General features: G+C 40.8%; 1 protein-coding gene across 2 annotated transcripts; it reads left to right on the top strand.

Annotated features, from left to right (window-relative positions):
• Positions 1–725: 725 nt before the first annotated feature.
• On the top strand, positions 726–20,177 carry LOC121947299 (vasopressin V2 receptor-like). 2 transcript variants are annotated; one of them, XM_042492284.1, is made up of 7 exons: positions 726–1,062; positions 2,021–2,094; positions 11,647–12,032; positions 14,156–14,401; positions 14,623–14,769; positions 15,746–16,304; positions 18,054–20,177. In XM_042492284.1, the coding sequence occupies exons 3-7, from the start codon at positions 11,649–11,651 to the stop codon at positions 18,251–18,253; spliced, it is 1,536 nt and encodes a 511-aa protein (XP_042348218.1). In that variant the 5' UTR covers positions 726–1,062; positions 2,021–2,094; positions 11,647–11,648; the 3' UTR covers positions 18,254–20,177. The 2 variants fall into 2 exon arrangements, with proteins under 2 accessions (XP_042348218.1, XP_042348217.1); XM_042492283.1 differs by having other exon boundaries at positions 18,051–20,177.
• The last annotated feature ends 6,232 nt before the right edge of the window (positions 20,178–26,409 follow it).

Raw genomic sequence — 26,409 nt, 5'->3', positions numbered from 1 at the left:
TGCATGAATTTATGAATTCACTCATTGTGTACACCTGTCTGTGTGCATGCCAAATGTATGTCCTACCATCACGTGTGTGTGAGAGAGAGAGACAGCCTTGACATTAAAATAAGAGACAGCAATTTTTTTTCTTTGCACTAACCTTTACTGCTGTGTGTCTGTGCACCAAGGGCGTGACCTGGCTGACTCAGCCAATCGGCATTCCTGGATAGGTGGAAGTGCACCAGCCCTTGTCCACCATCAACAAAGGAGATGAAAGGTAAGAGGGCACAAAACAGGAGAGAGCTTTGAATAAAACCATGAGTGGCCTGTGTATCAATGACTCATCAGGCATAAATCATTACAATGAGAGGGGGAGCTTCTCTATCATACACACACAAACATTAACTTCAAAACAAGTTTGGCAATATATATGCACATGCACACGTAGATACAGCACGTGCACATGCAGATAAACCCAGTTCTCGCTGTCTGCCTGCCTCACTCTCTTTCTCTCTCTGTCACACACACACACACACACACACCCTCTCTCTCTGTCTCTCTCTCCCTCTCTTATACATTTCATAGGTATGTATAACACCCTCCCTCCACCCCTGGCTCCACGCTCCACCCTCAGTCCTAGAGGACAGGCTGGTTGACCCAGGAGGAGGAGGGGATAGTGGGGGAGGGAGGGGGAGGTAAGATCAGCCAGAGCTCAGATTCATTTCTGCTGGTACTGCTGGAGGCACAGCACATTGCAAGAGCATAACGTGACGCACAAGGAGCTGGGACACCCATGGCTATCAAATGGATTACTCTGACAGATACTTGTGAACTTCAACAACACAGCAAGGACAATACATTCAGGAGGCACACAAAGGAGCTGCACAGAGCTTGCAGAACTTGTTTGTCACACTGAGAGAAATAAAAAATTGCCAGGTTTTGATGAAGACACTTTCATTCAGGAGCCAGCTGACAGCAGGCTGAGCGCAGGGACTGAGACTGACAGCACTGAAGATGTGAATGTTTTGAGTGGGAAACTGTTGTAACGCCTGTTGTAACACAGCTGCAAGTGGATCACAAGTAAGTGCCTTTTTATTTACTCTGTGATGATTGTTTGATATGAACACTGACAGTCATATTTACTCTATAAATACTTCCAATAAAAATTGTCCTCTACTCACTGACAACACTTTGTAGCCCGAGGGTTGGAACTTAAACTTGTTCATGTTGCGTGTGAATGGATTTGTTTACTGACCAATGTAGGTCATCTCTCTGATCTACAGGATCTCATGTCCACACCAAACACAAGTATGACACTCAAGTACCGTATTCAGCATTTTGCAAATTATTTTGACTATTATTTTTAACATATTTTTGTCAATCATTAGTAGCAATAATCCTATTCTTCTCATTAGTCTAACATTTATATTGTAACATAATAATGGTAGGTTTTGTTTTTCCAAAAAAGAACCTTAAAAAAGAAAGAAATTTGTTGTCGTTTCATGATAAAACAATATTGAACAAATTATTTTTAAAAAAGTACCATAACAAAAAACAACTGTTTTGGAAAGTGCCACTATGACTGACGTGAATTAACAGTTGATTGTACATTTGGTATTGTTGGAAAAATTTAAATAGACTATTATTAGCATGAAAAGAAGTGTTTTTAACAAATGCATTAATGTTTGATAATTACATACAAATTTTCAAATGTGTTGTCATTTTTTTATGTTGGATAATTGAATATCACATCAAGTTGATTTGACCAAAAATTGCTACATTAGGCTATGCATTTTGATGAAGCAATATTTACCATGCCTCAACACATCTAATAACTGTAAACACGTTCCGTATGTTCAGTGTGCTTGATTGGAAATGTTTTATGACACAGCCCAATTTAAAAATGTGTGTGGTCCCCTAATTTTTCCCATGGATTAAAAAGCTCAAGGGGAAACTGTCAGGATTCTCATGTGATCTGTTCTCCCCTGTAATGTTAATGGACTGTAATGGTGACGGCTCTGAATGCTTTGTCCCACAGTTATCGAGACGAGAGCAACACACACAGAGAGAAAAGGAAACGCGTGAGAAAGCTTACCATGCACTGACAACAAGGTGAGAGGCAACTGAGACATATACTCACCTTGGGGTGCTCTTCTTTTGTGTGTGTCTGTGAGTGTGTGTGTGTGTGTGTGTGTGTGTGTGTCTTACCCGGATTTTCAAATCAAAGGTCTTTAGATGATTAAAAGGAGATTTGTGGTCCCAGAGGGGCTGCATGTTTATGGTGCACACAAGCCTGAACTTTCAAAGTTAAATTAATTATTGCCTGAATTGATTTGTATACACAACTAATTACTTAAGATGGAAATTTAAAATATCTGTTAACAGTGAAGCTTTCAGTGAAAGCCTGTATCTCTCTCATCACTGCAGTTTGTCTTGTAAGTAACTAGCAGTGTAACAGCAATTAGACAATTAAAGAAATCTCCCGGGCTTGTCAGCTGGATCAACAAATCACTGTTTGGCAGAATCATCATCGTTTTTTGTGAATGAGAGCAGGAGACTGTTTGTGTCAACTGCAGTGCTTTAAAATGGTTTTTCCGTTACACTTTTCCTCTTTTTGTGTTTGGCACAATCTATATTATGCACAAAATGACTTCCTTGATTGTATTCCCCATCAGGAAAAATCATTATCATCATCATTATCATTACTGTTATTTTCATGGTCAATTGGGTCTGGTCTCTAACAGGGAATCATTTCATCGTGTGGCACGGATCTGACCATATCTGCTACAAAGTCCCCCAGCCTTTATTTTTTAGCTGATGTGGTAACATTGTGGCCCAGTTTCCATTCTTCAGGGGGAATACTGAGAATTTTATATCAGTTGTGTGTCATGAAAATAAAAAAGCCCTGTCTTTGTTTAGGTCACATGCTCGTTGGTAGTGTGCTGGTTAATGATACATAACAAGAACAACAGTCAGTGGTCTTATGCACAGGCTTTATCAGTGCTGATAAGGGGACTTGGACCTTCTTCAACACCAGAGTTGTGTCCACTAGTTCGTGTATTATGAAAATAAACTGGTTCTGATGTTTGTGAATACAAAACTCAGGTAGAACAGCAGCACACACAGCCGAAGTGTGGGCTGGTAATGACTGTATAAGCGTGTGCAATGAGGTGTGGCCCCACATGATTAACATTTAATGGGTTGTTTGGGCAAGACAGTAAAAGAACAAAGTGTTTGCTTTTATTTCTCACATGGGCTGAGGTCCTGAGGCTAGTTATACACACTGAAAGAATAAATCATGGATACAGAGCTGTGAATTAATGAGTACAGCTGGTGCCTCCTCAAATTGAAATGCATAAATATATACAGAGCGTCCACCTGTCATTGAATCGACTCATTCATATGGGGAATATATTTAATATATATGTGAGAGTTCCAATTGGGATCTAATTTACTGATATGTGGGTCTCAAAGAAGAGCGTGTGCTTATATCTGCTTTATCATGCAGATGAAATGCTGCGCAGCCTGGTCTGTGGCACCACATGACTCACCCAGACCTTTACTGTGTAAGGATCTATTGACCGGTATGTAAATAAAGACCTCAACCACACAGAGAAAAGCAGCAAAGAATACCAAATTTAAATTATATCACATGGTGTAATCTAATGCTTGATTCATATGTGCATTTTCAGTCTGCTTATGCAGATCAGGCCCAGGCCATTTTTAATCCTGCTGCCAATGTCTATTAATGAGGACAATAATTAAAAATAACAAGCATATCAGAAAAAGTTTCCTCTGTGGCTTTGATCGTAATGACTGGATGTGGCGGATTTGTTAGGACAGAAGGAGAGTGGGAGGATGAATGAGAATAAAAAAAGGAAATAACAGCTGAGGGGAAGAAATAAAAAAAGAGGAAGAAGACCAAATTAGAGTGGGAAATTAGCGACAGGTTGTTTGAGTGCACACTAGGCTACTAATGAGGACACAGAGGTCCTCATTAATCAGATTGGGTCAAATGTGGTCAAAGGGAACTAATCAAGGCACTGACATGCAGACACAAGACAGGCGGGGAGGCGATGGATCTTTCATTGCGTTTGGATTATTGCAGACAGCGCTAATAAGCACCTGTTTGCCTGAGAATGATGCCACCAGCATTTCATGTTAGCTAATGATTAGCTTTAAATCTACCAATCCACATGGTGTCTTTTTATGCAAACAAGGTCATGAAAGAGTAAGAGACGTGCTTCTTTGCCACGAAAGAGATGGCAACAGTAAGGCAATATTTTGACATGCAAATACAAAGTAAGGACGGGAGGTTCAGTGTCCACCTCAAGTTTCTACTATTATTGAAATTTCAATTTCTTGTTAAAAAGTTGTTTCTTATTTGACCATCACCTTAACTTAAAGAGACAGTTCACCCCAAAAAAATAATACATGTTTTTCCTCTGACCTTTGGTGCAATTTATCAATCAAGATTGTTTTGGTGTGACAATTGTTGGAGATTTCGGTCGTAGAAATGTCGGATTTTTTTTTTTATTTGAATGGAACTAGGTGGCACTTGGCTTGTGGTGCTCAAAGCACCAAAAATACATTACAAAATCTCAACAGCAGTTCTTTTTCCAGAAATCATGACCCGGTTCTAGCTATATAGCTATGAACTACTCCCACCAACCATATCACCATGCAGAAGAAAGTGTGCATGTACAACCAACTCACCTCGCACCCCTGAGCTAGCTAACGTTACAGCTCAGCTGAGGAGGACGTTATAAATGTTTACATCTTGCACTGTCACAGGCACAAGCCTCTCATCCATGAGTAGACGCACGCTCCCTTTTGCGCAGTGATATAGTGAGTGGGTGTAGTTTGGAAAAAGAAAACAGTTCTTATAAGAAACTGCTCACAATGAGGTCTGTGAGTTATCGGGTCATGATTCATGGAAGACAAGTTAGTATTGAGTTTTTTGGTTTGTTTGTTTTGTTTTTTGGCACTTTGAGCACCACAAGCTGAGTGCAATCTGGATCCATTATATTCAAGAGAAGGCAGACATCTAGATTGCTAAATACCACCAAAGTTAAGAAGAAAGAGATGTTTTTTTTGTTTTATTTTGGGGGTGAATTGCACCTTTAAAGGTCCGTAGCAGTGGATTTGCATCATAACTACCTGTTTTGCAAACCTTGCTTCAGTGTTGTAAAAATATTACATATATTTTGAGTACGGTTCAAGACATCTGTTGTATTGCATTAATTTTCACACAATATGAAACTCTATTAACAGTTCCCAGAAACATGATTGTTAGGTAAACATTCACAATGCAGATCAAGTTTGCATTGATTTTTTTCCCAAGTAGTGTAGACTTCAAATCAATATAATATGCTGAAAGGGCATTATCATGCAACATTAATGCACTGACAGATATTATTAATGCAGACCTGATTTTCACTGTGGCAGATTATGCAAGGTTCATTTTCATATCGTACAGAAACTAAATGGGAAACAATGGTAGTTTGATCTACAAACATCAAAAACAAGGAAAAAACCCTCTACAGATAATCCACAAAAAATTCTACACAAATCTACACAACTCTACACAACAAATTAGATGCAAACATACTGGTATTCTCTTTAAGCAAACCCTTTTTGCAGCCCAGTCGCCAGAAGAAAATGTTGGCATTGAACATTCATGCAAGCCAGGTACACATTACGTTTTTATGTTTCATTTGTGTCATATCAGTGTTTCTTTAGTGACTTGGGTTTCTCTGTCGTCAGGACGTGGGGGGGATGGTGAATGATGTGACACTTAGGTCAGGTGGCTACCAAGCTGCTGACCACTGCAGATCCCTGTTCGAGAACATCAAAACCGATTTAGCAAGTTGCAGCTGTGTTGCAGTGGCTATTTAACCTCCAAATGTGGGTGTTTTGTTGGGACCCATTGTTGTTTTTTTCTGCAAGGACTGTGGCAAGAAAAAAAAACGTATTATCTTAACAAGACATTGCTGCTTTTCTAACAGGTATTGTGCCCGTAATAAAAGTATTTTAAGCAAAAACATTTATTTTTCCTAGCCATAATAAATGTTTTTTTTTAGGAAAGGAAGGCAGGAAATATTTACATTATGTGTGCTTATATCAGACAGATTTATGACCAAAGTTTTGTCTTAGTCTCTCTGAACATTTGTCCTATTTACAAAATGACAAAATAAGTCTTTCTGACAAAATAAAACAGCAGTGATGATCTAACCCCAAATATGTGTGACTTTTGGTACTTTACATACTTTAGGATGCTTTAAGAGAACCCTGACAGAAACAGATAGTTTTTAGATCTTTGCATTTCTCAAACATGACATAGTTTGTTGAAAGAGGATAACCAAAACATGTGTGAAGAGCAAGAGCAGGGGACTGAGATGTTGAAAGACGTGTATGCCTGATAGCTATAATGTTTTCTTGGGCACTTAAAATACCTGTTTCTGTCATCCCTGAGGCACTGTAGTCTTGTCTGTGCAAAAATGGTATAGGATGGAGAGGATATGAAAATGAATGATTGCATGTTGGTTTGCCTACGTAGAGGAGAGCAAGACAAGAATTGACTCTACCATTAATCAAAGTGAAAGCTCTAAAGTAAAGAGAGGAAGCGACACACTGCTCTAACTACTAAAAGCAGCATCTACAGTCTGTCCAGCACAGAGAGATGGAATAATTTGTGCTTTGCTTTAAGTCGATCAGACAGATGGGAAAGCTGTGCCATGCTTGTGTTATTAAAGAGAGAGCAAGTGAGAATCAATTTTTAGAGACAGTATGTAAAGGAATTAACTGCATCCCGCACAGTTCTGCAGACAATATTTACTGTCTCTATGTACCCTCAGTTTAAGGAATTTCCTCTGAGGAAAGGAAACATCAGTGCCAGAAATTTTGAGCTATGCGTGGGTCTCCTGTAGTGGAGCCATTGAGCAATTTCAGGACAATCCATCTTGATTTCTTGGATGCACAAGCCATGCAAATGAGACATGAGCATGTTTGGAGAAAATACTTTGTGACCTTGAGGAGTTAAAAAAAGCAGGGGTTCATTCAGACTTTATCAGAACAAGACTTAGAGATGGAATAAAGCTTCATCAATCTGTTCAGGAGGAAATGCCTCACGCACTTCCCACCATTACAGATGGTTCTGCCTAAAGGTCAAGGGTGATATTTATATTTATATTTAGGATGATATATTGGCAGAAATGGAAAGTAATAAAAGAAGTATGTTTTCTTTAGTGTATAATCACCTGAAAGTAAGAATCATTGTGTTTTTACTACCTTAGAGTGTATCGTTTATATCTACATAGGGAGCAGATCCTTGTCCACAAAGTCCACCATGTTGTATAGTCATGTTTCTACAGCAGATCCGACTGGATAAAGCAAACACTGGATCTAGAAGGGTTTTTGCATTTGCCATTATAGATAGCAGCCCCACTGTGATTAGCAGCATCTGAAAAATGCAATTTTTTGATCATGAAACTGCCTTATTAAGAGTTTATACCAGTTTAAATGAACAGATCTGTTTGTTTTGAATAAGAAGAGACATCTGCAAATAATTTGGCTGACGGTAAAAACATCATGAACATCTGGATCTTAAGTTATCAAAGAAAAGAGGTGAGCACATGTTAGCAGGTGCTGGGCTAGACAACCAGCGGCAGAGAAACACTGATTTGTAATGTGAAACTGCTTTATTCAGTGTTTTTACCATTTTAAATCAGCAGGTCCAGTTCTTTTAGGGAGGAGACCTCTGCAGATAATTCAGTTCCTGGTAAAAACCTCCTGAACAATGAACACTGGACGAATCCTAACTGGAAGTTCACGCTTGGCAGATAGGAGAAGTTTTAGCTGGTTGCAATCTAAAATCTTCACTGCTAGATGCCCCTGCATCCTACACACTGCTCCCTTAATACCTTTATTTCATTTCATCAAATATAATTTAGGGATCTCTTTTGCATTAGTGTAATACTGTGGCTTAATTTCTTCCTCCTCCCTAAGTCATTACACCTTATCTTCACAGAAGCATACTGGAAAAAGGGACTTCATGTCAGAAGTTTGTCACATGGGCAAATATACATAATGGGATTATATAGTGGGCATAAAGGGCCACAGCAGCACAAAGAATCCTCTCATGAATTGTGTGGTAATTACAGAGAGGGGCACAAGGCTCCTCAGGTCTTGACAAAGAGAGACTAAGAGATTCCTTGATGAAAAGGGGCCCCGTTGTCTAAACCTCTGATGAAAAACTTAAAAAGAAAAAATAATAAACAGATAATAAGGAGGAATATTACTAGCTTTGATCCAAAGGAACTTTAGACAATGACAATATTGAGCAGAACGTTAAAAACTCGCTGCAGGATTAGACTCTGTTTAACCATTTATGGTAGTGAGGTGGTCGCCTTATGTGACAGTGGGGATTCCCTCAAACCAAAGAGACACTGTGTGACTTCAGAGAAATGGTTTCACGGCTCTACCTTCATGCCAGGGTGGAGAGGTCCAGCTGGCCTGTCATGCGTTCATCTGAATACATTCCTCTGGCCAAGCCAGCATGTGACGCTCGACAGTATCTGCCGTGTTATCTCACGCACCCAGCGGTGAGTGCACTATTACAGACAAATTGGCCATTAGGTCCCACTTGAGTAGTGGTAACAAGCTTGTGATGTCTTGTTAGTCATGCTCAGTTGCACAATACTATAACTATTGTTTAACTCGTATTTTTAGAGGTGGAAAGTTTCCAAGTGCCCAGTCAGTGTAACATTTGTATACCTAACCACTCCTACGCATTAGTCAAAATAATCCATCAGAGTGGTGTCAGTCAACACAAACTCTGCAAAACAGAACATAGCTCTCTTTAGAGGTATATTTTACCCATAGAAAATAATGGACACAGCTTCCATGATCTCATCCATTGGTCTTTGGACTGAGTTTTTAGAGACATGAATAGCTGCAGCCATGTCCTGTTTGCAGCCTACACAAAATGTCCCCTAAAAACTACACTCACCACCAGTATAAGACAACCCGCTTATGTGTCGGTTATTTGAACCCTGCTATAATGCCACTTGCATTGACTAAATATGAGGACCAAACCCTAACACATGATTTTCCTTATTCCAGGCATGTCCAAAGTCCAACCTGGGGGCCAATTGTGGCCCACAGATCAATCTGAAACACCCCTTGGGTTGTTGTTCAAAATATACCATATTTGCCTCCACACGTAATTAATTAATAAGGCCAGATCACTTTGCATTTTTACGTTCACCTCATGATGGCGGGACTATCACACAGTTCTTAGACAGCAGAAAATACACAGGAAGAATAAATGTGTTTTCATGAACAGACAACAAACAAGCAAACAAATGGTAACCTGACAGTAGCCATTTACTGCTTGGTAGCAGACATGGCCACAGCAAAGTAGGGGTGTAAGAAAATCCTGATACACTTGAATATCACAATAGTATGTTTTATGATACAGTATTTTCTTTAAAAAAAGTAAGTACAGTTTAAACCCCCGATGGCTAGATAGCAGTGTTCAAATCTGTCGTCAGTCATAAGAGTCTGCCATTCAAACCAAACAACATATATTTAGTTTGCTACAGGAGCTGTGATAAATACAGATCCTACTGTTCTGATTACATTAAAAAAGACATCAAATTTTATGCATATGGTGAAGTGGTATTAATGACAGTTAATTAGATTCAAAAATACCACAATATACCCCCTTTCCTGCAGCACTGCAATATATGCCAATATATATTGAATCACTACCTGTGTCATGGTATGTATTGTATCCCCAGATTCTTGCCAATTCAGAACCCAACAGCAAACACGTGTAAAGGTGACAGCAAATTATTTTTCACTGAAAGATGAAACAGTTGTTTTTGTCTCATTCATATGGGATTTAGAGTTTAGCACTCTGCTAACTTGAATGCGAATAAAATTATTTAATTGTGCATCTCTTTTTCTTCAAAAAATCACTGGATCAAATCTTGATAGTGAGTCAAGATTTATGCTATTTTTGACATCTTTGACATGAGACTCTCATCAACACCCACAATATCATCATAGAGTGCATTTGATAATTTCACACCTATCGTTATTGTAATATGACATGCGTCTGTTTCCACTATTCCTCTCTCCCCCCTCTCTCCCCCACTCTCCCCCTCTCTCCTTTTCTTTCCTTTTTGCCACAATTGTATTTAATTTATTTATGACATCTGTTGCTTGACTGTCTGTCCTGGAAGAAGGATCCCTCATCATCCTCTGCTGCTATTCCAGAGGTTTCTCCCTTTTTTTTTTGCCGTTACAGGGGTTCTTTTTCAGTAGTTTTTCCTTGGGTGATGTGAGGGTCTAAGGGCAGAGGGATATCTTACACTGTAAAGCCCTCTGAGGCAAACCATGTTTTGTGATAATGGGCTCTATAAATAAAATTGACTTGACCTGACTTTCCTTTAAAAAAAAAAAGCTTATAAAATCAATCAAGGATTTGTCTTCTTTGTGCATCAAGCACTTTGATTGGCTGGTAAACATTACAGGAAACAGTAATATAATTTTGCGGGGGTTTAAGCTAAAAATGTAAGTCAATGGGAAAAAGTATTTTTTGGCCCCATGGCATCACATGGCATCACAAGACAGACCCTGATGGTGTAATTCTTTTGGCCTCTATGTAAGATTGGCTTTAAAGCCTGGCACTGTTCCCGGGCGTTTGGGATAGATTCTGTTTTGGAGCCAGCATCAAGTGGCCATCTGATGAACTGCAGTTTTGGGGCATAGATTGCCCTTTTCCACTCTGCCCTCATCACTCTTCTTTCATCTTCCTTTGTTTTTTCTCGAAGACTTTGTTCTATGTGCAGCAGTTTATTTGACCAAGGCCTCCCTCAACATCCCATGACTCTGTTTCTTAAACTGTCATCTCATTCCTATGAGCTTTCTTTTCTTTTGAGCCATTTATTTATGAGCAAAGAAAAACAAACATAAAGTTTATTAGCATTAAAAGAGAGTGTGACTGGGGTAAGAGAAAAGAATGAGAGAGAAGAAAGAGAGGAAGGGGGGAACAAAAACAGAGGAAAGCAGGAATGTATGGGGTAAGCGTGGAATGAGAGCGATTATGAGGTGAAGGAATAAGAGTGGTGGGATCGAGGAGAAAGCTGTCAAATCAACCTTGAGAAAATATGAAAAAAGAAAATAAACTGTTCTGGACTTGCGTCAAACTGAATGAGAAGCCGTTAGAGATACAGACCCCGCAGACTTATTAAAAAATTGGAGACCAAACCAAAAAGACAACAATATTCACATGGCAGCATGATTGGTACAGCCTCAGGCTTTCATTACTACTGTTCAGACTTCATAAAGAAGAAAAGCTATTTATAATATAGTTCTGCATCCTAAATAAGAGGCTGAAGTGTTTTAGCTTCAATTTAAGTGAAACGATGGAAAAAAGATCAGCTGAGAAATTCAAGGGCAAATATAATAAAAGATCAGGCATGACATTGATTTTGTGATCATACAGAACAAGTAAATTGTTTGTTGATGACAAATGTTATTTGGAAGACTGGCCTGCAGGCAGTCACATGACTGTTACCAATTTGTGCAGGGCATAACTTAAACAAAAACAGATTTTATTGACTTTTTACACTTTAACACTTTGTTTACTTTCAGGAATGGAAAGCATCAGTGTGGAAACGGACTGGGATGAGTTAGCCCTCTCCTCTCTGGTCACAACAGGAAGGAGCAACTTCTCCTCCTCGTCCTTGTTTGTCTCTGATCTAAACTCCCTCAACACCTCTCACAGTGGGGGATCCTTGTTCGGGCTCTTCCCTGAGAATGGTTCCACCACCACGCCTCACACCCTGTCACAGCCAAGGACGAGGGACCTGGGCCTCGCCCGAGCGGAGATCGCGGTGCTCGGCGTGGTGCTGGCTCTCACCACTCTGGGGAATAGCTTTGTGCTGTGGGTGCTGCTGAGGAGGAGGAAGCATAATGCACCGATGCACGTGTTCATGGTCAACCTGTGTGTGGCTGACCTGGTGGTGGCCTTGTTTCAGGTCAGTTCACAAGTTACTGGAGACCATTACAGGCACATTAAATATGACAGTGGGCAAAATAACAGACAAACTTCACAACAATACAACCGCTTGGTCAGTTTGTTGCCATAATCATCATGTGAAAAAAGTCAAAAAATATTCTCTTCTGGTGATCTAAAAGGTTCAGAGCTTAAAGATTCTCCTAAAATCATTGTTACATTACAATTAAATGATGAGCTTTTTTTCTTGCTGCATTGTGCAGATTAATTTATGAATCATGCAATTCTGAAAGAACCATCTGGCCTTTTAGTGAGCATTAAAGTTGGTTGTTACATCTGTTAAGGGTGGCACATATTGCAAATTTCTTTTTAACTTGATTGGGCTTTTGTGTAGTTGCATTTTTAACTGTGATTTAAACTATAAATTATAATGTTTTCCTACTTTAATTGCCTAGCAACACACACACACACATACATTTAAAGCCACTAAAATGGCCACTTTGACACGGTACATAAATGATATTGAACTCTGTGCTACTGCACTAAACTGTAAGGTATTTAAGCTGAGTCACGCCTGTATTTGACAGGCCTTGATGTTAATCTATATTTGTCATATTGTCAACAAATCCACTGAAAAGACCAACAGCGTGTCAGCCCAGCTCTCAGTACCGTGAGACTCTTGCCCCTGAGCCCACCAGTTCCTGCTGAAGATGTAAATCTTTAACTTTAACAGCATACACAGATTTAAAGACCACCCTGAGTGTCAGTTTTTAACCATGTTAACATGTTTGTAGAGTGTTTTTATATGTTACCAGACATATCATGAGTGAAATATGCACTCAACACCATGGCTGAACTACTGTGTACCAGTGACAGTCTCAAAAAGAGAGAATCTCACTTCCAGAAATTGTTATGTCACAGATCTAACAAACCACTCCTGTCATGAAATTAAGCCATGAAAGTAAACTACTCCCAAGAGCAGCTATTTACAAATTAAGTGTCATTTTCACCTTAACTTGTCAGAGCTGGTGATGATCTAACATTAACATTTCTGTGTTTGATGTTGGAGGTGAGCAGGTACGCTCAAACTGCAGTGGCTGAGGGGTGCAACTAATTTGTATATTCACTGATCTGCACATACAAAATGAGGCAAAGGTGTAGAGTTAAGCCATTTATGGCAAGACAGTTTTTTTTTCATCTTTTAAATATGCAATTTTGAAGAACAGAGATGATTTTTTAGGGGTTCAGTCGATAACTGGGGAGATTTTTTAAAGTCTCTGTTACCAAGCAAAACAGCTGGGCTCTGTGGTTTTCAGCAACGTTACTCAAACAGGAGTAAAAAGTGAATTTTCAGCAGAGTGTTTAGCTCAGCAGGATGGAGTATGTGGGCAAAATAAACTACAGTGCCCATGTTCATGGTAATGACAGAACATCTCACCCAGTGTAACAATGTGGCTCATTAGTTTGTTTTTGGACAATAATGACGGCACAGAGAGATACGCTATATCAGGTTTTGGCGACGCGGTCGTGACTTGTTAAGGCTTATTAATCTCCCTTTATGTATGATAGGTCTGTTTCAAATGTTGTTAACATCTTCATACTTGAATGCATGCTTCATGACAGCAAAGCAAAGACACAGCCAACTAATGCAGCAATGAGGTGATGGTGGAGGAAGATCTTATATTGTACTTTAAATTGAAGCAGAATTGTAGATGGTGGAGGTCTGTGCAGCCATTATATACATCCTGACATGTGGACAAAGAATTATTTTACTAATTGCACTTTGTATTACTATATATTATTACATATTACCGATTTGTTACGCTCCGCCATTACTTAAATTTCTTTATTGTTTCCTTTGGTCATATCACGCTTGAACTATGAACTACAGTATCCCTGGTGATACTGCTCTTTAAGCGCTTAGAAAACGTGCACAAATACGGACAAATTGAATGTCAAGTACAATCATTGTTGGTTTTAGTCTATTCATGGGATTTGTTAAAAATAACAAGAATATGAAACATCACCAGACTTTTCCCTAAGTGTTTGTCTTCTACATTTCTAAAGACCAAACTAGAAAATACACACCACTACTCTAGGAGCCACATTTACATAAATAAACAGTTTCTTTTCTTATCTGTCCAGGTTCTTCCTCAGCTAATATGGGACATTACAGAGAGGTTCCAGGGGCCTGACCTTCTCTGCCGGTCCGTCAAGTACTTGCAGATTGTGGGCATGTTTGCCTCCTCCTACATGATAGTTGCTATGACAGTGGATCGGCACCAGGCCATCTGTTGCCCGTTGCAGGCCTACCGAGGGGGAGCAATGTCTCGCTGGAACACCCCTGTCATGGTGGCCTGGGGCTTGGCGCTAGTCCTGAGCATACCACAGGTAGGGGGGGGATGAACACACATGCAAACACACACAAAAACACATGGTGAAATAGGAAATGAGAACTCAGTGGGTGTTCACACCCTGATTTCTACAGTAGAACTCAAGATGTTGCTCTATTTTTAGCTCAGTGAGGTCACTGCAGTTCAGCTGAAGGACGTGGAAACTGACAGTCGTGTCTGCGGGTGTGCTGACCACCCTCCTTGTGTTCTGTCTGTCAGGTATTCATCTTCTCTCGCTCAGAAGTGGCTCCGGGAGAGTTTGAGTGCTGGGGTCACTTTGCTGAGCCGTGGGGGCTGAAGGCCTACGTCACCTGGATGACCGTGGCTGTCTTCCTCCTGCCCGCGCTCATCATTACCATCTGTCAGGTAATACAGGTTGTACTGGCTCGGCTCTCTGTCTTAGCACCGCCCACAACCACCGTTGACTAGGATTACATGCTGAAAGCAACATTACCCGATAATGAAGCGTGTGGCATGAATGAAATTCTGTTTTGTCTTCACTTAGGGTGCATTTGGCAGGCATTGTTTGATAACCCGTGGGGGACCATGGTTGGTGTTATGTAGCATCCCATGGTGGACAGGCATTCTGGGCTGCCTCCCATCAGCCCTGCTGCTCTATTTAGGGAAAGATATTTCCAGGGTCCAGCTATTTCCACTAATTAACACAACACTTGAAGACCACTGCTGAGACGGCTGCTCAGAAAATGTGCCCACTCTGAGAACCTCCCGCCAGGAAGTGGAATGTACCAGATCTCAGCCAAACATAGAATCCCTGACCTTTTTTATTATCAGATTTCAAATCAAAAGGTCTCTTTAGACACATTTTTAAGATGTATGAGGCTGCTTTGCAGAATTAAATCACTCTGAAAGTTTCCAGTGTTTAAATCGTGCCCTCATAAAGCTGTTTTTAAAAATAAAAGGTGGCATAAGAGCAACAATTGGCACTAAAAACCCCTAAAATCTGTAAAAATAAACTACAAATAGCTATATGAATAAATATTAATCACTTAGTATTATTAGATTTCAAATAACTGTTTTTGTTTCCAAGGATAGCGTGAAGAATCATTTTGCAGCGGTAAAATTTTATGGTAGCTCCTTTGATTGGAGTGGAAGAGTGGCGCTAATGCATAAAAATGTCTGACGCTGGTTTATAGCTGCCGATGAAGGCCAACACTCTCTCTTTCCTTTCAAATTTCCTCTCACTGTTAAAAGCCAAAATGTAAACAAGAGCAGAACCAAGAATCTGAATCAAATAGAAAAATGCAATCCTCAGGCAATTCTGTTTGTGAATGATGGAATGTCTCGTTTCCTGCTAATTTCTTCAAAATGATTATTTTTTCAGATAAGAATCTTCCGAGAGATTCACAATAACATCTATCTGAAGTCTGAGAGGATGGTGATGGCTGAGCTGAAGAAGAATGAAATCTTCTTCCGCTTTCACAGCTTCAAGAAAGAGGACGAGCGGGCTAGGGAAAGGGGGAGACGGGCGTCCGGAGGAGGGGTCAGGGACAGCAGAGGTGGAACGCTCCTAAAGGGAGTGAATAACAACCCTCACAATAACATCCATAACAGCCAAGAATGTTACGACTACGTCCCATCCGCTATCCAGTATAGCAATTGCCGTGGTGAACATGTGACATCACAGACACAGCAGCAAACACTAAACAATTCAGATTGCCATGACTCCTACACGCCCTACGAGCTGGCCTCAGGGTCACCCCGTTGCTCCCTTGACTACGCCCCCCCTCCTCCTCCAGCCACTCCACCTCCAAGCATCACTAAAGCCATGTCGAAAACTGTGAGGATGACACTAGTGATCGTGCTGGTTTATACCATCTGCTGGTCACCTTTCTTCATCGTGCAGCTTTGGGCTGCCTGGGATCCCAACCCCCCAGACCAAGGTCAGTCACATACACGCTTTTTACATGTAGGGCCACTACGGAGTCCCTTTGCATTTTTACACAGAACTGAACGGTGGCATCATGCTGCTCTAGTGTGTGAGTTTAGACAGCATGCTGGCATCGTGGAAGCTAAACAGGCATTACAGTGATGATGTTTAACACAACAGTGTTGGCCACTAGTGTGACATATTACATGCATATTGGCAAAACATAATGTGGCAACAATAATAATTTATTCTTACTGTTATACAATGGCTGATCTCCTCCTCTGCTCGGAGGGTAAGAAGCTCCCAAACCTCTAGGTTTTCCCAATTTGCTGACATTTTCGGCCACTGTTCTTCCTCTTTGAATAGCCACTAACTGCTGTCACACCCATCCAGCCCACAGTCCTGTCCTGCTAGCTGTTCCTTTTACACAGGCCGTGTCTCGGCACTGTAAATACGTCCGCTGCTGGCTTAAAAGCAAGACAACTTTGTCACCCAATTTCGTGATAGTACCTTTTATACAGAGTGGCGAGGCAAAATAACGGAATGTTGTCTCCTTGAACAGGCAGTGTAAAAGGGACTCATGACACAACATTGCATCATTCACATATGTGTGCAATTACCTTAAAAAAGCAAAAACAGACATCAATTTATTGCCAATGAATCACTTAAGTTGTTTTTCTCAGGTGGATTGATCCTCATTAGCCAAGATTATCCATTTAACTGCCCTAAATGTGCAACCCCAACTTGTTTTTCACCATAAACAGCCAGAAAACAAAAGCTAAACGATCGGTTAATAGCAACAACCTTCAATCAGTTCTGTTGTCCAGTGCAGTGAGTCTACACGCTCACTCATTATTCCAAAGATGCCTTGCTCCAGCTAAGATGTGGCAAATGTGAGTGAAATACAAGGTCGAAAACAATGTTTGTTTTGACCCATGTCCAGAAACCCCTGGATGACATTGCTGGCCTCTGTACATTTTGGCACACAAACAGCATCTGTTGATGTTCTTACTGGCAGCCAGTGATGAAGCAAGTAAGGTTTGTGCAGCCCTAGGTTGTGGCTGATAGTATGGACTGGGTGGGTGTTCTCTGATCTGACGTTAAAGACAAACATCAGAGGCCTGTAAATAACCTGTTTGTATCCCCTGCTGGTTTTGCAACATGGCCAGATGTTGACATGTGATCAACAATGATCCGTGCCAGCAGTTTGCACACACAGTCGAAATCACAAGCAGACCTACAGAGAAAGGCTCGTAAATACACACACAGAAGCTCACTTGTATATACAAAGTGTGCGCATACAAGTGCATATACACATGAATGACTCCTCACTGACACGCAGACACACACACACACACACACACACACTCACACAAACAGCTGATTATTATCAACTTTGTATTGTGAAATAAAGTTTTTGCTTATGTATTGCGCTCAAGCACTTTTGTTATTACATAAAATACTTATTAATAGCAGTGGGAAAAAACTGAAAAAGGAACTATGCAGGATTTTTGTTCCACTGGTATATTTTGGGCTCCTGAAGGAAATTAAATGAAAAACAATAATCATCAGTGGTTTACATTCAAACTGAATAGACGTTGCACATATTTCTGTTTGTTTCCTAATAGCGAATAGAACAATGTAAACCTTTTGTCTTGGTTTTACATGAGAAGATTGACATTTTCATGTGGCTACTTGTACAAGCATTTGTATGCGCACTTGTTTTATAGTGCATGTGTGTGTTTCTGTGTGCCCTCAGCAGGGGTGGCCTTCACCATCCTGATGTTACTGGCCAGTCTGAACTCATGCACCAACCCGTGGATCTACACAGCTTTCTCCAGCAGCGTGTCCAGAGAGCTACAGAACCTGCTGCACTGTCAGTCACGATCTGGCCGCAGGGGCTCCCTGCCTGACGACTCCACCACCACACACACCTCCACCACCAAGGACAGTCTGTACTGACACAGACTGATGAGACAGAAACGGACATATTTGAAAAGACATGCACGGATGCACATGGGCCCGTTGCAAGGACGTGATGTAGCACACGACTGCCACCACCACCTCCAGCAAAGCCTGAGAGCAGAGCACGTTGACCTCTACCAGATGTTTCCAACAACAAAGGACAGCTGTACTGTCAACAGGACCTCTATCTGTAATCACTGGTCCTCTCCACCCCAGAGAGCGGAAGGGTGTCATTGAGGATGTCAACACCATTTGATGAGGGAACTGTGGAATATACAGTGACAGCATCTGCAGTGCAAAATGGCCTTGAAATTGAAGAGGTTTTCACGTCAGCTGCGGATAGGTCCCTGCACATTGATTCATATAAGGAAAAACTCTTTCCCTGGTCAGACAGAGCCGAGCAGCAGGAATGCAAGGGGTGGATCACTGCATTAATAGCCTTACAGCACGCCTAATGTACAAAGCAGCAGACAAAGCTATGGGTGTAGAGAAAACAAAGCAGCAGGCTGAGGGAAAGAGAGAGAGAGACATTTACAGACAGCAGGAGAGAGCGAGACTGCTGCTGGACTGAGAACAGACAGGGGATGACATGGATGTTACAGCTGCAGGAGCAGCCCTAAGAAGGCTGTAGTAGAAATCTAATAATGTGAACAAACGTTGTTGAATTAAAGAAAGTGGATTAGAGGCGGATGCTTGAGGCTGAATTCATATTTGCTCAAGAGGAATCCATTTCCAAGGAAAAAGAGTGATTAGCAAGATGGACGGAGACTCACTCATGAGGGCGGTGCGGTAGAGTCGACACACTGCCCCATGTGGATTAATGCAGACGGAAACACACACACACACGCACACACACACACACACACACACACACACACACACACACACACACACACACACACACACACACAGAAGTGACAGGAGGAGGATTAAACCTAGAAGAATACAAATGAACAATCCAGATTTCCGCAACCAACCGGGACACAATTATGTGATTGTATTTTGTACAAACACAGCATACGAGGTACATAAAATTACTTTCCTGTCATGCTCTCCTGAATGTGTGAAACAAGATGCAAAAGCCGTAGGAAGGAAACAAATAGCATTCCACGCACAGTGATGAACAATGTAAAGTATATTTATTAAAAATGTAAGGCACATTAGATATTATTACATTGTGTGTAAGATAATTGTTGAATGTGTTGTAGAAAACAAGGGGATATCAAACCAAAGATTTTTTTTCTACTGCAGAATCGATTCAGGTCTTAACAGTTATTACATAGCTTCAACGGATAAGACAAATAGAGTGCTGCAGGAAAGTTTATGTGTAGGTCAACCAGGTCCCCAGGAAGTGCGCCAGGCCTGAAAGCCAATTCCCGTAGTGGCCAAACAGTGACAGTACAACTCCTGAGTCTGTCAGGTGATGCCACTGGGCCCAAAAAGACATTTTCTCATAGACTGACATTGTGGAAAAAGACATCTGTCAGTCACTGACTATATATTTTTTTTTTTACCTCTGCATTAAATAATTACATTATCAGAATTTGATCAATTTGGTCAAATATCATTAGGAATGTCTGAAAGTGCTGCACACTTAAATGATTTAATTCTTATTCAAGTTAGTGAAGCGCTAAACTGGAAATAGCCAGCTCGGCTGGCATAAGTCTCTAGTGTGCTTGCTCTGTGGGCCCAGCGATGCAGAAGCAGCACCGATCACCAAGGTAACTTCAAAGTATGAAAATTGAGATTTTTTTTTCATGCGCTACTGAGCAAATTTCATGGGACTAAGGGGGTCCCATCTTCAGCGCTATATCCAGCCAACACACAGTTAGCATCGTCCTGGTTCCTTTGACAAAAAGCCAATGGGATTTTTCCATTGGACTTTGGACTAATTCAGAAAATAAACTCTGCAGCAAACAAAAGTTTATGATACTTAGACCGTTTGTTCAGAAAGATAATCTTCACATGTGAACTATTTTTATGATTTTTGAATTGTGACTTCAATTGCCATAAGTATAAAGCTAATGTTAGGCTTTAAAGAAACTACGCCACATGACACGCATGACTTCAACCTCACCACCACCATGAGGCTGTAAACCCGTGCTGGGCATAATGATATTCTGTAGTCTCATTTAGCCTTTTTGTTAGCAACCGCCTTTTAAGATACATGAAAGGTTCAAAATTCACAAGAGAGGTATTTACTGATGTATTTTATTTCATAGAACAAAAATTGAAAGTCTCTTAATATTGTGTTAACTGCAGACTTTATTTTAGGCATCTAACCAAAAAACCCATTCAAAAAACCCACTGACTTCAAGACAAGGGAACTGGAAGTGCTAAATTTGAACTAATTTCTGGGTTTCAGGACTCATTCCTGCAGCACTCTAGGTGCAAAGAAAAACTACTGCACATCATTTAGACTGCACGTCAGTCAAGAAAAACTCCAAGTCTTTGGTGAAAATACTCCAGTCAAACCAAGTGCCTATAATGTCAGTAGACATTTTCAGAGGGGCCTCCCTCACTGGATTAATCTCTGAATGATGTCAGCCATGTTATTCTTAGACAGAGCTACTGTACCACCACAGCAGGAGTCATTGGTTATATCACACCATGAGCCATGCATTCTTTTATCTTTTTATTTATTGTTGTATAAATGAAAATATACACATACATTTATATATACAGTATATATATTATCAGTTTCTGGTACTGCCTTTTGTTCATGTACAGTTTTTATATTACATTTCTTCTGCGTATAGAGTAATGTATTATGCCCTTCAACTGCATGACAGACAAAAGAGTAATGCTTTTTTTTATATAAAAGTATGATTATATAAGCTGCTGTACATACATAGACGTGATAACTTTGTGTGTATAAAATAAGAGACGAATTTATTATATGTGGTCAAACTGTTTCATTTCCTACAAGATGTTACTAAATAGTGTTTTACAAAAAAATTGCTGTTCACTCATGTTGAGCCAGTTCAGCACATCCTTGTTTCATAAGAGAGCAGGGTCAGGCGAGTCTTCAGGACAATACTTGGATGCTTTTAAGGTGTCTCAGGAGTGCTTGTCTGGGTCAAAAGGAGAAGCCTCACCTTTTCCTCTGTGCAGCCAGAGTGTGCATTTGTTCCCCAGACGTGAGCCTGCACTTTGATTCTCTGCCAAATGAAAGGCCGTGGCAACAACGTCCCGCGTCTCACTTTGTTATATCAGGAAATAGATGAACTTCTCCCAAACCCTCGGGGTGTTCATGTATTTTCCTCTTCCTGCCAGGAAGTTGAAAGGTCAGAGGATGACTCCTCTCAGCTGACGGGGCCAGATTTCAGATCCATCCAGCCTTTCAGATTGACGGGTGAGGCCCAACACACTTTGGTTGTGCATTATACTGCCTGTACGTCCATTAGTGTGCATTACAAGAGCTAAATAATGAATGTTCTCCAATAAATTGCACAAATACCCATTAAAATCCGACTCATTGTTGCAGGGAATTTCTCGGTGACTCTGTCTTTTTTCCTGAGGAGAGCAAATCTGACAGTAGCTATTATCACTCCAACCACAATCTCCCCCCTTGTCAGAGCACATGATAGATGGTCTCTAGGGTAGGTCACTGCGTTTTTGTAATCCTGCTGCGTGTTAGAGCAGGTGTGTTTATGCTGAACGTCCTGATGCTTATGGTTTCCAAGATGAAGCAAGGTTGATGGTTAAACTCAAGGTCACTTCTTCATTACAGCGGGGCAGTGGGAAATAAATTACTCAGTGTTGCTCAGTGTGACTGTCACATGGGCAAGGAAACAGGTAAACGTCCCTCTTTGCATCAATTTAGGGTCAGCCACAGAGTGCATCCAGTGGCTCTGAAGAGTGACGGAGCCCCCCCTGCCCAGACCAAAGTCAGAATAAATCAGATCTGGAGCCAGGAGCTTTACTGCACTGAGCAATGTGTCTGCATTGCTTAACTCAAGACCCCTCTGCGGACCTGATGACTGCCGAGGCCACTACTGAGCTCATTCCAAGACACCGGGAGGCATATCTGGCTCCGACCAACTTACACAACCAACTCCAGCGTCTGTGTTAACAGAGAGCACTGGAGCATCGTATATTATAAACAGAGAAAGCAAAAGAAAAACGAGCTGGGCTATTTATCATTCCTTTTTCAGGGCACAAAATTATTTTCTTTGTTTCACTTTTCTCTCTTTCAATTTTTTTTATAGGGTCGACTGTCAAAGCAGCTGGGAATTTATTTTGGGGAGTTTGTTTCACTCAGAAAATAACAAAAAAAGTTATTCGCATCCAGATATGCCTGTTGTTTTTTTTTTAAATGATTAACTATAACTGTTTTCATGGTGTTTTTTGCCAAATATAGCCACACTTCTGTTTTTATTGGTTGCTGTTATGATTCTACAGAAAGATGAAGCATTTATTTATCTTGAAATGGGTTTTTCCCTTCGAGCTAGGAGGATCAAGGTTAGCTTTTATCACTTTCGCCCACCTTGTTTTCATTACTTAAAGCGTGGTTGTGTTTACAGCTCAGCAAGAGCCTGTAATTTTTTTCCCTTCATAGTAAAAAAAGGCATGTGAACAAGGTCTGATAAAATCCATTTTATGGGAGGTCATTCAACATGCTTTCACAGGATTTATGCCCAAAGAAACGGTTTGTTGTGATGTGTCTGCTCCTGTTTAACCTACAGCATTTCATGGCTCCAGGCCAACTATGAGCTCTATTACAGTGGTTGACCTTTTTGGTGTGAAAGTGGAGGGGATGTCTCATATGATAGAGGAAAAGACCTTGAGACAGAGTGAGAGAGAGAGAGAGAAAGAAAAGGGCATTTCCCCATATATGGCTGCTTCTTGACTGGCAACTGCATCGACAGGCAAAGCGGATTAGAGGATGCCCAATCAGGACAGGAAGAGGGAGATAACACAGAGGAAATCACAAAAGCTTGGAACTGACAGCGAGTTTATTCACTCCAAACACACTCTGACGGTTGTGGCTGAAGCAGCTATGCATGTTACATACCTCTCTGTACACACACATAAAACAACCAGGACAAAAACTGTTATTGCAATGTAATGAAGGGGAAGCCAGCGTGAAAAGATACAGTCTGTTTTCTGATTATTGAGATAGCCGGCAGTTTGTTGAACTTAACAAAAAAGTGTGATGAATGAGTAGTAGAAACTATGCTTAAAATGTGACTTCATGTGAGAAGCGTTTGGGTGACGCCAGTTTCCACATTGCTGAATCTCGCTAAGCCCATCAGTGTCTGCCCCCCGGAGCTGGTGTTTTACACGCCTCTGTCAAAGCAGCTTTGCTCTGCCTCACAACACACACACCCAGATTCCTCCACAGTCACTCCTGTTTATTCGATTTGTCGTACGTAATTACGATACTGATGAACTGAATAATACTTGTGATAAGCATTATGAGCATTGGCACCACCAGAATTTTGACCACTGAAAATCTTCAGATGGAACACCAAAACCCAATAGCTATACCTAAATTTCAGGGATTTGATTTTGCTATTGAGAAATATGGTTAAAAACTCGACATGAGAGTTAAGCAATCAGATACTGATCTTGTTTGACAGTTAAAACGACTAATCATTTAATGTGCATCGGCTTATACTGGTACAGTAAAAATTTTCCTGAAAAAAATTCCTGTTTTAATGTGTGATTGATCTGTACATGCCAGGCCATTCATTGTTCATCAAACAGGCTGGTTGCCCTTTTCCTTAAAATAGACTGATATACAGCTTTAATATGATTTTTATCGACTGTAAGGAACAAAACATTTTCTGAGAACGAGGTTTGAAATAGTCAGCCGGCGGGTGCCCTTCTGCTTAGAGTTTGTATGTTTTCTCTACGTCAGCAGGGGTTTTTGCTTCAGGTAAACCGGCTTTCTCTTACAGTCCAAAGAAATGCGGGTTAGGTTTATTGGTGACTACAAAATGCCCTTAGGTGTGAATGTGAGCACAAATGTCTTCATAGCTCTAAAGCTTTCCCTCTGCACAAAAAAAAGCCACTTTCCCCGACTAAGATGGCTTGTTTATTTAATTGTAAAGGGCACAATTGGCATTCACTCACAGGTCAAATGACTCTGCAGTAGTCATGGGAATTTAACAGATCCGGCTCAGAATTGCTTTCATCAGCCGTGATGGAAATACAACAACTGGGTTGATGTGTTGATTAAAGACCCTTTGCCAGCACAATACAATGATGGGCCACCAGATAATGCTGTCCATCTATGCCCAAGCAGTGCTCAAAAATCACTCAAAATTAGTCTGCACAAACTATGAAAGAGAGATTAAATAGGTAGGAGATAAACAAAGAAGTAATCACAGTAATTTTCACTGGCCTCCATGCTTTTTTCTACTGTTAAATAACCTTTTTCATGCCTATTGGACTTAACACACTAGTAAAAAAACAACAACATATATGTGTGTCCAGATATGGTCTACTGGCAAATGGACAGAAGTCTTATTGCCTACTTTAAGCAGATTTTCTCACATTTAAAAAATCAGTGTACACACAATGGGGTATAAGTGACAGCATAGTGTCAGACAGTCCTGCAACCTGTCCACGGTGTACCCCAACTCTTGCCCAATATAAGCTGGGATAAGCTCCAGCACTAGATATCTTGAGATGAGTGTAAGGGACCTCTTTAAAAATCACCATGCTAGTTATTCCCTCATCAAAATTTAGCCAAACTCTGGAGCGTTATTTAGCCTCCTTCCCAACAAGCTACCATAACATGGTACCCATAGGCGCATTAGGTGGTCTAGTTTCACAAACTACCACTAGCTTCACACTAATTTTAAAAAATACGTACATCAAAGCCTCAAAAAGACACTGATGTTGGCCTCCAATTATTTTCTCCAGGGAAGGCAACTGTATCAGCCCCCCCACACACAAGAGGCCCACTGGCTACAAGATGCTTTTGATTGCTGAATCAGGATTAAAGCCATGTGTTTAGTAATTATATTAAAAATTCATGTGGTTCAGATTTGTCTGTTTACATGACCTTGTAAATTAGTGTCTGAAACAGAAAAAAATATACAGATAAACAATTTGTCACTAAAAGAATAAATTGTGACTTCCTGTGAGTGCATTCACTCTGAAACAACAACAAAAATCTCAAAATATTTCATTCTACATCCGCAATCATTTGCCCTGATGTGTGGGTTTTGAGTCAAGCACTTTGAACTCCATCACACAACAAAGAGGAGGAAGAGTCTGGTGTCAGCGTCGACTCAGTGTGGCCTTCTTTGACTGTTTGTTTGTTCATTCCATTTATATCCCTCCATGCAGCCGTTCCCGACTTCCCACAGCCTAATAGGTGACTCCATGAGGGAGTTCCTGGATTCGCTCCAGCTCATGTCTTCTCTAAACTACAAAACATTGTGACGTCTCTATTGTATGCTCACCAAGGTGACAAAAGACAAAAGCTGAGATGTGCTTACACAATCAGAGCGTATGTTAGTGCTCACAAAGCTACAGAAAAGCAGACATATGAGAAACTTCTTGTGTACTCTGTACACTGCTGTGTTTATGTGTGCGGATCACGTTACTCATATACAAAGTTTACATTAGTCTCATGGGAGTCAGTGAGAAGTTGCAGTTGTGCTGCTCTTAGAGGCGGAAAAGCAGCTCTCCGAGTGCAATAGGTACAGTGCGTGCAAACACAGATTCAGGCCAGCTACAGAAATAGACATGCTAAGTTTAAATCTGTAACATACTAGATCTCATAAGCTTCAGAGTACCTATAAATGTGACAAACTTGAGTGAAGTTTATGTGAAACAAAACAGGGGCTCAAAGTGTATTATGCAATGTGTTGCATGACATTGCCAACAGCTGATACTGAATCAGGAGTGTAATCTGGCCATGAGGTGATAGCTAGCCTCACACGGCATCCAACAGCAGCACAGAGCTGCCACAGTGTGTTCGACTGGTGGCACTGCAGCAAGTCAGATAGGTAACAGCAGCTCCAGCAACTCTTAAGTGATTTAACACCTGTGCTGTGTGTGCTGTTACATTGGGGTACATTGAGAAAAAAAACAGAGCAGGACAGAGCAGTGCTGCTGAGCTCGGACACGTAGCTCACTATGACTATCTGGGAATGCCAGTAGTAGTCATGGCTCTCGTCTGCAGACAGAAA

The sequence above is a fragment of the Plectropomus leopardus genome, chromosome 8 (genome assembly GCF_008729295.1).
Source record: "Plectropomus leopardus isolate mb chromosome 8, YSFRI_Pleo_2.0, whole genome shotgun sequence".
Lineage (NCBI taxonomy): Eukaryota > Metazoa > Chordata > Actinopteri > Perciformes > Serranidae > Plectropomus > Plectropomus leopardus.
Note: the sequence above shows the minus strand (reverse complement) of the source record. Positions and strands in the feature narration are given on the sequence as shown.

Excerpts from the sequence above, each read along its gene's own strand:
- LOC121947299 (XM_042492283.1), top strand. The coding sequence starts at position 11,649 with ATGGAAAGCATCAGTGTGGAAACGGACTGGGATGAGTTAGCCCTCTCC. Across the intron at positions 14,402-14,622 it reads TAGTCCTGAGCATACCACAG|GTATTCATCTTCTCTCGCTC; the intron begins GTAGGGGGGGGA and ends TCTGTCTGTCAG. Across the intron at positions 16,305-18,050 it reads TCCCAACCCCCCAGACCAAG|CAGGGGTGGCCTTCACCATC; the intron begins GTCAGTCACATA and ends GTGTGCCCTCAG.